The sequence below is a fragment of the Populus nigra genome, chromosome 8, assembly GCF_951802175.1.
Source record: "Populus nigra chromosome 8, ddPopNigr1.1, whole genome shotgun sequence".
In the NCBI taxonomy this organism is placed as follows: Eukaryota; Viridiplantae; Streptophyta; class Magnoliopsida; order Malpighiales; family Salicaceae; genus Populus; species Populus nigra.
In genome coordinates, this window is record NC_084859.1 from 8918028 (window position 1) to 8932401 (window position 14374).

Genomic DNA, 14374 nt, shown 5'->3' on the forward strand with positions numbered 1-14374 from the left:
TTTTTACCAAAAAAAAAAAAAAAAAAAGAAGCATAAATTACCTCCCATCCAAACACTTATAATGATCCGACGCTTGCAAGCTGAACCGCTGGCTCATGTTTTTTTATTTTTAATATAATTAAATTCATTTTATTTATCATTAAATACAATGTCCTGGGAGTCTCATTCTTGAAATCTTGTTAGGACAATCTTTACTAAAAATAGAGATGGCCTAATCCTGTCAGTCAGGAAAAGCTAGTACTGTTGTATGAGCCCATTTTTTTAAGAGCAAAGGAGTACTGATTGTGTGAACCACTGCTGGTTTGGGACCTAAAATCTTCCTTAAACATGCATTCAAATGTTTCACAACAGAATAGAAAGACTGTAAAAACTCAGAATATGTTATATTATCAGCACAAAAGACTTTTGAAAGACAAAATTATCAACATCCAGTACTCAATTCTTCACTGCGTGTCGGCCGTCTCCACTGTCATCGCTCCACAGACTACGGTTAAAGTTGTCGTCGTCGTTCAGCCTATATTGCCTTCTCTCCAACGGATTTTGCTATTTTGTCTTAAAGTTCAGGGCGTCCTCTCTGACGGTCTGCGCCTGAAACTGTCACTCCGCCTGCGCTCGTTTCTCTCCGTGCGATTACTCCAAAAATTACCGTTCCCTCTAAAGTTACCATTTCTACTGAAACCATCATTCTGCCTATAGCTATTTAGACCATGTCGCATCTGCTCTGGATCGTTATTCCTAGAACTGTTGTTCCATCTAGTATTGTTGGTTCGTCTGTTGGAATAACTATGGCTGTTCAGACCATGCAGCATCCTCTCTGGAATATTATTACTCCTAGAACTGTTGTTCCGTCTAAAATTGTTGTTGGTTCGTCTATTAGCATAACTAACCCCCCTTTCATAGCGTGCTGGTGACATGTTTCTGTTCCATCTGAAATTGTTGGTTTGCCTACTGTTATGGCTAGTCTCCATATCATGGTCTTCTGGCGACATCTCAAGTTCAAAACGGAGGAGTACAACAGGACGGTCATTTCGGTTTGAAGTTCTCCTAACCTGATAATAAGAACCTCCTCTATTCCTGTCTTCATTCTCCTCATCTTCTTCTTCATTTGGGATGACCATAGCAGGGAGGTCGTCAAAATCTCTACCAAGCTCCTCTTGTTCCTCTCTTGTTAAACCGAGCGTAGCAACAATGTCCGCGACATCTCTTTCATACTCAAAGTTGGCCCAGTCATGTTGTCGTTGGATGTCCACCTCTGATGGGCGGATGAAAGGATGGTCAGACCTTGCGTGCTTTCTAAGTTCTGAATAACTCCCACTAAAATCACAAGTCTCCCGAGAACAACTCCGTACCTTGGAATTCATGAATTCTCGTGCAGGCTTTACAACAGTCCATCCATAGATTTGTCCTCGACACAGAGGGCACCAAAGCTTAGGCTGCGGCTCACTCTCTTTATGCCCAGTTTGTCCAAGCATTTGCAATTCTCCCCCTGTTCTAATGGAAACAGAAGGAATTTCATGCAAAATTTCCACGGATGGAGATGACACATTAGACTTGCGGAATTGGTCAAGGCAATTTGAGTGGCGATAGCTAGTATTGCACATGTGAGGCCGGCAGCCTTTGCCAAAGGAAGAACATTGTAAGAGAACAGCATTGTGGGGATGTTCCATGCAAATGGGGCACCTAATTTCTTCCCATTCTTTGACATCTTTGGTCGATCTCAATGACCTCTCGGGATCGTCACCTTTATCGCGTGGATGGTCCACAGAGACGGGGCACCTGACATTCCCCCATTTTTGGATATTCTCATCCAACCCCAATGAGCTTTGGGTTTTGAATTGCTCAGAATTTTTTGAACTCCTAGGGTAAGGCGACGATCTAGACCGATCAGAAGACAAACGATCGACTCTTCTATCCCTTGGCATTTTCAGAAACTTCGAATTCACCTTTCTCTTAAAAAGAATATGATCCCTTGATAATCATACGAAAATCATGTAATCAGTGAATTGAGTTTAGCTTTAAACATATGAAAAGCAACAATAAAACAGTTCAAAATAAAATGTAACTGGAAGAAAATAGTCATCAAATCCAAGAAACCATTTATTTACCCAAATAACACAACAAAGAAAGCAATGGTCTTACAAACATAAAGCAGGAAGTCACATTCCTTGTGTTAGCAAATATTGTTTGTTAACCTTGTAGATTTCATGAGTGTGTTCATCACTATTAATGTCCTGTATAAAGTGTCGAATAGAACAATCATTACCCAAAACTATAGTCCAAAGGAGAAACATAACGACAACATATTCTTTGTCCTTGCGAACACGTTACATCTTTTTAAAATTGATTTTTTCTGGAATTACTTGAAACATACCCCATTATACATCTTTTGTGGCTAGTTTTCAACAGCAAGTCAGATGCGCTAACAAATAAGCAACAAATACTGGATAAATAGAATCTCAAATATCATTAAAAAAGGTGGCATAAATTACATACCAAGCAGTTGATCGATTTTCTTCGAACAAGCCAACCAACTCTAAGCAGATGTGAGAAGCAGCAGAGACCCAAGTCAGCTCAACTGAAACAATAAAAGAAAAGACAATTTTACTGATACAAAAACCACAAGATTTATAGATTTAATAGCGATAACTTGGAGCCCGGAGAGATGCTTGTGATCCCTCTGAACATGCACAAACACGACGAGTGAGGAATGCATGGCATCAAAAGCAACAGGCAGGAATATGAGATGAGAATTTCATCAAGCAAACCACATCATAGACATGCAACAAGATAATAACTAGTTCAGTTGAAAGAGGAAGTCTAAGTCACCTGAAGATCCGAGAGAGACGGTTTGGCTTATCAAATAAGAGTACAACACGGCTTGATCGTTACGAATGAGGTCCTTGTATATATTTATAGCACAATAAGTTACCAGCTTTTTTATTTTTTTTTTATTTTTATCTAAGGTCGGTGCAAGAACCCTCGATGTGGTCGGTAATAGCAAAGGCCCAAACAAAATTCTGAGTGTTTGGATTATTAGTCTTACGCCCAAAGCCCATTCCATGACACAACTGTCTTTGTCTTCGTGTTTGTGTTTGTGTCAATCTGGACTGTTTGAAAATGTTGAATCCGATTCCGACTCAAAGAATGAAATAAAATAGAAAGGCAATTTAACTTGAATTATTGAAAACGACGTCGTTTCGAGCACCTGAAAAACCTAATTTCAACTCAGCTAACTTAACTTTGGCCGCACCCTAAGAAATTAAAAAAAAAAAAAAGAGAAAAAGAAAACATCCCATTCAATTGTTCATAATTCATCAAGAAAGATCACGATCGGGAAAATAATTTCCTTGTTAGATTTTCGTACGTGAAGACATTTTTGAAGGATTGCTTGAAGAATTTTTCTTCTGCTTGCTGAGGTACTTACAAGTTCATAGTGTCTAGTTTCTTATGCTAGTCAAGAAGCTTTTTTTTCCCCTTAAGGAAAAAAAAAAGTAATCAAAACTATGAAAACATGTTGCAAAGGTTTCCCTCGGCTGCATTCCAAGTATGAATAAAGTCAATACTAAATTAATTCTGTTCAATATCTTTTTTGATGTATTGCCAGTTTATGTTAACTAGCAAGCAACCTCATCAAGATATATTCCCATTCTGGGCTTTCTTCATCTTTAGTGCTCACTAGAATTTGAATGGGTTCAATCAAATTCCATTGCTGACCAAGTTTACCAATCTTTGAGTTAATTTTCCAGTAGTGCTAAAAATGGGATTGGTGTAATGGCATAGCTGGTAATGTATTCATCGAAGAGTTATTTGAGATTCTATTAAATAGGACTAATGTATTCATAGCCGGTAGTTTTTCCGGCACTATATTAGTATTTTGTAATCCAATTTCGTAAATTAGGATTATTTCTCATGTATGCTGATTGTTATAGTCAGGTGGAATTTGTAGTTATTAATCTTTTTCATAGATTAATCCTGGAATTGGAGCAGGGAAATGGGTGCTCGTGCTGCACTTGTGTGCTCAATATTGTGATATGGACCATTATTTAAAGCGTAGAATAACTATTAAACTTTTTGGAGCTTCCAATTCACATTGGAAACAGATAAATAATGAACCTCACCTCTAATATGAATGCCAACTCCAGTAGAATTGCAGGATTCATGACATCAAACAGTGGAATGGAGGTTGCTACTTTAGTTCACCTTTCCTTTTTAGCCTATGTTGATGGCAATGTAATGTTTGGACATTTAGCATTAAATTGCATGGTCAAGTGTTGTTTCATGCTTTAATTTTTCATTAAACTTGTGTTATTTCACTTATTTGTGTGTGTTTTGTATTTGAACTTTAGAAATTTGGATGTTTAGAAGTTTGATGACTTGTTTAAATTTAGGTGCTATTGCAAACTTCTCTCTCTCGAAGTTTTACAAGTCCTATACGGTTGAAAAATTGAATAGGCTGAAGATGCACTGAACCAGCAGTGAACTGTAGCTGGAGAAACCTTTTCTCGTATTCTATTGCCTCCCTGTTAGCATAAAAAACCGGGGAAAAAATGCAGATTTTGGTGAAAATGGTAACAGGAAAGACCCTAACACTGGGGATGGAGTCTTCAGACACTGTGGACTGTGTAAAGGCCAAAATCAAAGATGAGGAAGACATCCCACCAGACCAGCAATGCCTAATCTTTGCAGGAAAACAGCTGGAAGATGGCCAAATCCTTGCTGACTTCAGCATCCACAAGAAGAAGAAAACAAAGCCCCTCAAGTTTACTCTGCTCCAGGTTGATGATGTTGCTGCTGCACCAAAACAGTTAGGTAGCATCATTTCATAGGAAACTCTTAAAATTGTTTATTCTTGGTGTTTCGTGTTATTATAATATGAGGAAACTGTGTTGTAGATGTCCAAAATGTAGAATCAGAAGCAGCAGTTGCCTCGACTAAAGCTAAAAAATCAAAGAAGAAGAAACGTGCTGCATCTGATGTGGGAGACACAATTGATACTGGTATGGATTGTCATACAGTTGATTTTTAATTCTACTTACTGTTCCTTGTTTGCGTTGTCTGCAATTCCTTTGCATAACTTACAAAATACATGGCTTATTATGTTTAGCACTTGAAAGACAAATATTATGACTCGATAAGATGATAGGTCCTCTGTTTATGCAATTGGGTTTAGTTTTAAGTTTCATTACTTAATTAGAAGCAGATAATATACAATTTTGAGGTAATGGTTAGCCCGGTAGTCCTACTATTACACATCTTCATTTCTTTTTCTTTTTTATTTATTTGGTTCTGATTGGAGAAAGAGGATTCACTGTAATAGAAGATATTAGGGATAGGTACTTTTCAATGAGGGCCATTAGCTTTGACTGAAGACAGGTTTTATGAACTAAATAGCAATTTAATAGTCAATGAAAAATATTTGGAGAAAGAGGATTATTGTGGGATTAGGTTCTCAAGTTTTCTTATCTACTCCAACGTTGAAATTAGCCTTGTAACTCATATCACTCTGCCTTCACTGTGGTGGTGGTGATCAAGCATGTAATTCTAGCAAGAAGAAAGGAGTTGAACCCTCCCAATATTTATTTTCACAGTCTTACATGCGTGGAAGTTGACAATGTCAATTCTAGTCAAATACTTACATTCAGCTCCTGCTAGTGTTTTATCCTATTCATAGGAACCACCAGGAGTGTTAGTGTGACACAAATGCGTGACAACTAATTTTGTTATTACTGGATTGAATACTAATGTATGCTCACACATTCACTTAACTGATATAGATCATGGTGCAGCTACTGATGGAGTCCTTGTTGAGTATGATGTCAATGAGCCGACCATGGGTGAAAAACTTGCTAGTATAACTCTACAAGATAATGGCAAAACCAACAGCCTTGAGATAGAAGAATCACCTCCTCATGCAAAGCCTCCAAGTGCTGACTCTGTTAACATTCTTCTTAAGCAAGCATTGCGTGCTGATGATCGTGCTCTTCTATTAGATTGCTTATACACCCAAGATGAGAAGGTTGTTTTCTCCGCTTTAGATATGTTAATGCTGAACTTCATCTACAGGAGGTTTACTTTAGTGTGAAACCAATTGCTATTATGCTCACCAAAAAGTTGGGTGCTCACTTCTTTTCACATTTGTTTTCAATAAGCAGGTTTTTATCAAGAAACAAAATGTACTGGTACATAACTTGGAGATTTTCTGTTTACAGGTTATTGCAAATTCAATCTCACTGCTCAATCCATCTGATGTGCTCAAGCTCTTACAGTCTCTTCTATCCATAATTCACTCCAGGTGGATAATTATTTGTCTTATCAAGTTGTATCTGGTGAATCTGGCAGTCTATCTGTCCATGAATCTTTCAAATTTGTATTTAGTTTGTGGATTTCATTGAACTTCTCTCTTTAATCTTACAATTCTTAAAGGGGGGACAGAAAAGTACTGTTGGATTTGAACCAAAAATATCTTATTGTCAGGTCTTATGTAATGTGTTTTTGTTCCAGGGGTGCAATCTTGGCATGTGCTCTTCCTTGGCTAAGAAGTTTACTTCTTCAACATTCAACTGGAATAATGTCTCAGGAATCTTCTTTACATGCTTTGAATTCCTTATATCAGGTGAAAATGAGAACTTCACCCTGGAAAGACTCTGATGGTGATGCATAGCAAAAAAAACAAAAAAAATCTTTTTCATCTGTAAATTCATGCCCATCCATACACTTTGAACTTCCTTTTGTATTTCAACCAATTATTTGTCCCTTCCTTGATTATCGAGTTGTTTTTCAATTGTAATATAGTTGAGACAATCAGATATTGGCTTTCCTTAAAATTTCAATGCAGATATTAGACTATTCTTTACTGATGGAGTGTTCAGTTCCATATACTTAGTCATAATTGAATCCCGAGTTCCATTTAAAATTTCAATGCAGATTATGGTGTATCTAACATCTTTTTGACGTGGTGATGCTTGCATTATTACGTGCTATTGAATATAATTGGATGATCACTATATAATTCCTCTTAAAGTGTTAATTTGAAGCATGTTGGTTTTATTCAGCTCATTGAATCCCGAGTGTCAACTTTCCAGTCAGCTCTTCAATTGTCAAGTTGCATAGACTTTCTCTACGCAGGGGTATGTTTTTGTGCGGTATTATGTAGATAGTGGCTAATGCAGCTTGATTTATGGACAACGTGATCATTTATTTCTTTCTTTGTTTTTCCTTTTCTCCTGCAAACAGGTTGTTGATGATGCATCAGATGAAAATCATACAGTAACTCCTGTAATTTACGAGGACAATGATGAAAGTGATGAGGAATCTGAAGATGCCATGGAAACTGATCAAGACAGCAAAGAGGAGGAAGCGTCTGATGGACTTAGTGATATTGAAGGAATTGATGGCATGAGTGAGTGATGGCATTATTCAAGCCTATATTGGTTGCCTTTTTGACAACATTTGACAGTTGATGATGTCCTAGAATTAAGGGCTATCAATTCCACTGTAGAGTAGCTGGACAATCTCTTTGTTTATGTCCAGTGGACATTGAATCGCTTGACATTATGAGGGAGCTACTATAAGCATTTTCCAGGGAGCACAAAGATAATTCGGAAATTTCTTTTATGAGTAGAAGCATATGTCAGGTTTTTGAAGACAAACCTGGTTTTTCTGATGTATGTGTGCAAGAGAAATATTACACCATAGGCTTGATCGTATTCACTGCTGTACCTTTTATCAATTTTGTTTTCCTTTGTAGAGCAGGCCTTCCATCGTGTTGCTTGATGACATTTTGAAGAAACCACAGTTGTATCTTCTCTTCTAAGAAATACGAGACAAAACACTTAAAACAGCAAAAATCGTTTCATGTATTTGCTATTCAATTTGTTGAGATTTATGATTGTTGCTAATTAAGAAAATAGCAGTCCCCAAAGACAGTCTAAATGGAACCAGATTTTATAATTTTCCCTAGCTTGGAAAGTCATCGAACCTGCGTAAAGCAGCCGCTCCCCATTTTGGTAATTTATGGCTGCACAGGGTAATTCTTCGCTCTGAGAGCGCTTGTCCAACAATAAACTTTCTCATGAACTGTCCATTACTAGTGCTGTATTATAAGTTGGAAATAGATAAAGAGAGTTATTCCATTACTAGTGTTATATTATAAGTTTGTATGGGAAATAGATAGAGAGAGTTATATTATAACTATAAGATAATTGAATTAATTGAAAGAAACTTAAATAATAAGGGTTATTGTCACATACATGTGATTATACAAACAAGTATAACGAGCCAATTATAAAGGTAAGATCATGGAAAAAAACTTAAAAAAATAAAAGGTTATCAACAGTTAATAAGAAGTTAGTGAAGAACTCTAAATGGTATGAGGTGATTAGCTGTTGATGTCACTATATAAGACAGATTGCAGGGGAGATCATTATCAACAATTCAACTAAAAACTCTAATCACTAGTTTTATTAAGTTCTCCGGACCTTTCAAACTTGAAACAAATAGGTAATATTTGTAAGAGATAACTCTGTAGGTTATAGAACAATAAGCGATAATCAAGTAAATTTACAATTTCCTTTATAATCAACAGGTTTGCAATTTCAATTTCATAAACCAAAAATACTTAAAAGATGTTGCATTATCTAGGAGTTTTAATTTATGGATGTAATCAGAGTATGAACTACTTTATAAATGTAAGTATTCCTTTCTTATCATAAGTTATTGAGTTTACTTTACATTCAAGTTGTTTTAATTATTTGGTTACTTCTTCAATTCAACTATTGTCTGTGTGGAGGTGAATTTAATTATATTGATACTCATGTAACTCTATAATATAAATTTAAAATTATATGAGTAGATGCAATACTATATCCAGAGTTCAAATCAATTAACTTAAAACTCTAGTCTTAAATTGCAAAGTCTTCTTAATTGAGGCAGACATAAAACAATCTATATGAAATAATTGGCAACCACAACAGGAGTGTCAAATTATTTCTTTAGAATTATGGCATCAAAGAAATCAAAATTACCGGGAAGTTTAGAAGAAAAAAACGAGTTAAATAATGTTCTTGTTGGAACAAAACATGAAATACCAACTTTTTAGGAAATAGAGTTAGAAAAGGAAGAGGACACACACACACATGTCATTAGAAGAGAAATATGCATACCTTAAGCGAAGATTAGAGGAAACTAATAGAACCATTGATAAAAAATATTAACACCTTGCTGAAGAAATAGAGGAAAGCTTAAGAACAAGAATAAAAATTTATGATGATTATTACAACGAGATTACAATGATGAATGATAAGTCAACTCATACTATACAAGAGTCCAATATTAGAGAAAGACAAACTTGTGAATGGAATTTAGCAAGAAGCCTTGAAAGCTTTGAAAGGAACTTAGAAGGAGGTTTTGAAATACTACGCAACTTTAATAAAATTTCTTGTTAAGAAGTTGTTATAACACTAGAAGATGTTAATCTTAAGTTAAATGCCAAAATAAAAGGTGAAAATGATGAAATAATATCTGACTTTAGTATGTAATGATGGAAATAGTTAATAATATATCTAAATAGATGGTAATTGAAGTAAAAAACCAAGGTTAAAGAATCTAATTTTGAGAAAACAAATCTCAAGTCAATTGGTAAAAAGCCAATTTAACCAAAATAGTTCAACTTAAAAAGTAGCTTCTCATCATAATCTAAAATAAATTTAGAAAAAATTGTAGTTATAGAAGAAGCATAAAGTAATTCAAGAGCAAGGATTATGAATAATAAAAATATTTCACTGAGAAACATGGGTTAAAAAATGATACCAAGCAATCCAAAGTTTAATACTCTACTAGTTAGGATTAATCCAGAATATATTTTAGGGGCAATTGAACATGCTTATGGTTTAAAGGTTCAACAAATCCATAAACCAACCTATAAGAGACCTTATCCAGACTACATAGATAGAATGTACCTTTATCCCATCAATTTTATATTCCTAGACTTTATATTGTTCAATGGTCAAGGGTCAATATTGCTCTGGAACACTTATCTAGATTCATTCGTCAATGTAGAGAAGTTGCTAATTCTGAATTTTTAAAGTTAAGATTGTTTCTAAATTCATTAATGGAAAGTGTATTTACTTGGTATATAAATTTACCACCAAACTTTGTTCAAAATTGGAATGACTTGCAAACTATATTCCAGACACACTTTTCTAGGACAAAACCAAAGTTTATAGGTAAACTTAGTAAGTCTGAAACAATACCTTATAGAGATTATGAAGTAGTGTTTAGATAGGTTTATGGAGGCTAAAAAAAATGTTGGTCTAGGATTTCTGAAAAGGAATTTGTAACGATATTTGCATAACAAGGTCTAAAATGAGAATTGAGAAAGAAATTTGAAGGGATAAAGTTTACGGATATATATGAGTTGGGGGTAAAAGCTTTTTTGGTACGAGAGTTTATTGAGAGGGAGAAAAAGGTCCTAATTTATGGAACTTATTATCAAGAAACAATAAATGTAGATGTTGCATTGTTCATTAATGAGGAGCTAATAGTTTGCGATGCATTAACGAAAAAGAATTGTAAAGCTTTAAGATCTCTAAGGTCAAATGAAGAAAGACACTATTCATTTGACATAAATCAAGCTGATGATATTTTTTATTGGTTGTTAGCAAACAAAAGGATTAAAATGAAAAAGGAAACACAAACATGTGACTAATTAAGAATTGAAAAGAAAGAATTATTGTAAATGGCATGGGGTGATTGGCCATTCCACAAATAATTATGTAATATTTAAAAATATAATTGAGAATTTGATAGAATCAAAACGTGTTAGGTTTCTTAATAAAAATGAAACAATAAAAATTAATGAGAACCCTTTTCTTTCAATCAATACATTGTCAACTAATATGATGATTATTGCTAATGATATTTTATTGTCCTGGGATGTCACTTTCGTGACTATTGCAACAAATGAGTTGTTTAATGCCTTGGTAGCAAATCAAATACTTAGATTTGAGACAACGAACAATCACATGATACTGAAAAATTGTACAAATGACATATAACTACAAGCCATACTACTGATAAATAAGCAAACTTCAAGAGATTTGTTAGAGGTGGAGTAGTGAAAGAAGTGATAAGCCTCAATAAAAAATATATGCAAATTCTAGAGTGGACAGACTTGAGTGGGCTCTTAATATCCAAAATGATGCTAGAAAGATGACTAATACCAACATAAAGGTTGAATGTGGATGAGATGACTTATCTAGAACAACCATAGCAAGAAAATGGTCACACAATTACCAGAGGTAAATGTGTTATTAAAAAATATACAACTCATTGCAAAAACCATGTGCAACGATTGTAGTTTAATTATGAAAAAAAAGAATTGGCGTCTTAGGGTATAGATATTAAAAGAGATATAAGGAGACATGGTTTCCTCATCAGGGTACACTCTAGAAGGACAATCCATGTTAGTTCATCCTAAAATGGAAACCACTGAGAATAAAAAAGTTGAAGGAGGAGTTCGGGCAAGAAAGAGTTATCCATGAAACAAATCTTTAAGGAAAGACTTACCATTAAGTTCAAAAGAATGCTGGACTGAGGTGAGATCCAAAGAAAAAAGACAGGCTGATAAAATTTAAGAGGAAAAGTGTCAAAGAGATGTAACAAGAACTATATAGAAAAGACTGTAAAGAGAAATAGTGATTGTATTTCATAACTACATGAAGAAAAAGAAAGCATTGGATGCTAAAGAGAAAGTTCGAGAGTGTCATTAATCATAAGAGTGAGCAAAAAAACCAAAAAACCGATTAAACCGAGAAAACCAGAAAAAAAAATAACTGAATTGTGAAAAAAACCCGATTAAACCGATTAAAATTTTAAAAAAACCAACCGGTTCGGTTTCGGTTTTATAAGCTTAAAATTGAAAAAACTGAACCGAATCGAACCCAAACCGAAAAAAACCGAGCTAAACCAGAAAAACACTGAGCCAAACTGAAAAAACTAAGCCAAATCAGAAAAAACCGAGCCAAACCGAACCAAAACCGAGCGAAACTGGTTTGAACCGGTTTTTGTCTAAAAAACCAAACCAAACCGAAACCGGTCGGTTTGAACCAATTTTAATTTTTTTAAAATATTGGTTTGGTTACTTTTTTTTTATAAAAACCGAACTGAATCGAAAATGATCACCCTTAATTAATTATACCAATGATAACTTGATTTATTCAAATAGATGATGAGGACATATATTCAAATGAAAATAAAACAAAGCAACATAAAAAACTAGAAAGAACTAATGAATGATATCTAGTTGATTATGAAAATGAAGAAGACAATATGTTTGGTTCTCTAAAAAAAAATAAAGATGATCTCTTTATAGATAACATGTCATAATATAACATGGTGACTCACATCCCTGAGTAGTTTATCAATCAAAATACCAAAGTTACAAGATTGGAAGGATATGTTGTTGATAACTGATATGTAACACCCCATGAAGTGATAACAAAGGAATCTGATCGGGAAGTATACTAGCAAATGATAATAAGGGATATTTGAGCTAAGGAAAAAGGTGTTGTGGAGTTTGCAGAAGTTGTGAGAGTTTTGCTTGAGAAACTAAATGCTAATAAGCTTGTGTATGTAAAATCATTGTATTTACGCGTTAAAATTGAAGGAGATGAAATAGGGAGAGTATTGGTTAATAATGACACTACTGTGAATATATTGCCTTTGAGTATGTTAGAGGTAAATGAAAAACTAGTGGAGGACTTCACACCAACTAGAGTAGAAATAAGTGGGTTCTCTAAAGAAATCTTACAAGCTAAAGGAATGATAGGAGTTAGTTGAAAATTAAAGTGGGCTCTTTGGCTACATAAACAGTGTTCTTTGTTGTAAATGCGATCCCAAGCTATAATGTTTTACTTGGAAATGATTGGATTCACGTGAATGGTTATATTCTCTCAACTCTGTGTCAAATGTTATTACTTTGGAATGAATGTAAGTTTGAAATTATACCTGCAAATAACAAGCCATTTGTAAAATGCGCAAACCATTTGGAAGCACAATGATATATAGAAAAATAGAGTATAATTAGAATTGCATAGTCATCACCATTAATAAAAATTAAAGAAATAAAGGATGAAATTTGTGAAATCTAAATAAGGTATTTACTAACTAAAGAGCGTGAAAGGAAGAAAAACATCTCTTCTACTAAGTGAAACAATAACATGAAACCATTGTGAATAGCAGGTCAAATGACTACTATTCAGAGGTTATAGGCTTGCTACGATAAAAGTATGGCTTTCTAGACATAAGAATAGATATTAATGGAATAAAAAACACAAAAAAAAAGGAAAGAAGAAAGATACAAAAACAAAGGGCTATAATATAACAATCGAGGCCTTTGAATATAGAAGAGCACAATATAACAAAAAGGAGTTAGAAGAAAATCCAAGTGTTTTTAAAAAAACAAAAAGAGTCACTAAGACTTAAGAGCAATTAGGAACCTTAACTTCATGGAATACATCGGCAGTCAAAAGATGATTATTTCTAATCTCATTTGAGGACTCACTAGGCTAGCTATAAGTGTGAGAACCATCGAGCCAACCAAAATATATACAGCAAGCCCCATTGAGAATGATTTGCTTTGCTAGTTTTTAAGGCATCATCTCAGGAGTATGATTTCTTTGTTTTTATTTTGCTTATTTGACGAGTAAAAAATGGAAAAAAAATCTTAAATAAATGGAAAACAAGATTTTACTTCATAACAAAGTTAAAATTACAATGGTCCTTTCATTACTTTTAGTTTTAAGAACTTGAAGCAGTACAAAATGCTAAATTAGGATCTTTAGAAAACTAAAGAATACCCATCTAGAAACTTGGCCAGCTAAGGTGAAAGAATTTAAAAACAAGCCCAAACAAGAGACACGAACATGAACATAACCTAAAGAAGGCCTAGATATGTATCTCATGCCCTTGATCATGCATATGTATCAAACTTATTAAAACTAATAATTTTATTATTATTATTATTAATATGGGTGTTTGGATCATTTTGCGTATATCTTTACTAATCCTACGGGTCTTGAAGTTAACAGCAAATCTCTAACAGTTTTAGAAAGATTTGAACTCGTGACTAACTAATTAAACTATTTTTTTATTAACACTAATACTTAGTGGTGTGCTCATTACCAGCATGATCTACGTAATATCTCTTCTAGTGTAAATATCCTCGTCCTCACCATCAAACATTTGTCATGTTTGATCATTGATTTGATTGTAAATTTTTTCTTTGAATAATAACACTCTAGAATTTTGCGATTAATAGAATTTGTAAGACATTAAATATGGTTTTTCACTGTAACTATAGTGAAAACCTAGTTAA

General features: G+C 34.1%; 2 protein-coding genes across 6 annotated transcripts; one reads left to right on the forward strand and one right to left on the reverse strand.

Annotated features, from left to right (window-relative positions):
• Positions 1-359: 359 nt before the first annotated feature.
• LOC133700805 (uncharacterized) lies at positions 360-2865 on the reverse strand. Its single transcript, XM_062124470.1, has 3 exons — positions 2827-2865; positions 2494-2575; positions 360-1968 (listed from the first exon to the last, which is right to left on the reverse strand). The coding sequence occupies exon 3, from the start codon at positions 1920-1922 to the stop codon at positions 561-563; it is 1362 nt and encodes a 453-aa protein (XP_061980454.1). The 5' UTR covers positions 1923-1968; positions 2494-2575; positions 2827-2865; the 3' UTR covers positions 360-560.
• Positions 2866-3221: 356 nt separating this feature from the next.
• LOC133700806 (polyubiquitin 11) lies at positions 3222-7847 on the forward strand. 5 transcript variants are annotated; one of them, XM_062124471.1, is made up of 8 exons: positions 3222-3416; positions 4389-4809; positions 4893-4997; positions 5775-6016; positions 6210-6292; positions 6502-6613; positions 7053-7127; positions 7234-7847. In XM_062124471.1, the coding sequence occupies exons 2-8, from the start codon at positions 4548-4550 to the stop codon at positions 7405-7407; spliced, it is 1053 nt and encodes a 350-aa protein (XP_061980455.1). In that variant the 5' UTR covers positions 3222-3416; positions 4389-4547; the 3' UTR covers positions 7408-7847. The 5 variants fall into 5 exon arrangements, with proteins under 5 accessions (XP_061980455.1, XP_061980457.1, XP_061980456.1 ...); XM_062124473.1 differs by having other exon boundaries at positions 5787-6016; XM_062124472.1 differs by having other exon boundaries at positions 4453-4809.
• Positions 7848-14374: the final 6527 nt, after the last annotated feature.

Excerpts from the sequence above, each read along its gene's own strand:
- LOC133700805 (XM_062124470.1), bottom strand. The coding sequence starts at position 1,922 with ATGCCAAGGGATAGAAGAGTCGATCGTTTGTCTTCTGATCGGTCTAGA.
- LOC133700806 (XM_062124471.1), top strand. The coding sequence starts at position 4,548 with ATGCAGATTTTGGTGAAAATGGTAACAGGAAAGACCCTAACACTGGGG. Across the intron at positions 4,998-5,774 it reads GGGAGACACAATTGATACTG|ATCATGGTGCAGCTACTGAT; the intron begins GTATGGATTGTC and ends TAACTGATATAG. Across the intron at positions 6,017-6,209 it reads TATACACCCAAGATGAGAAG|GTTATTGCAAATTCAATCTC; the intron begins GTTGTTTTCTCC and ends TTCTGTTTACAG.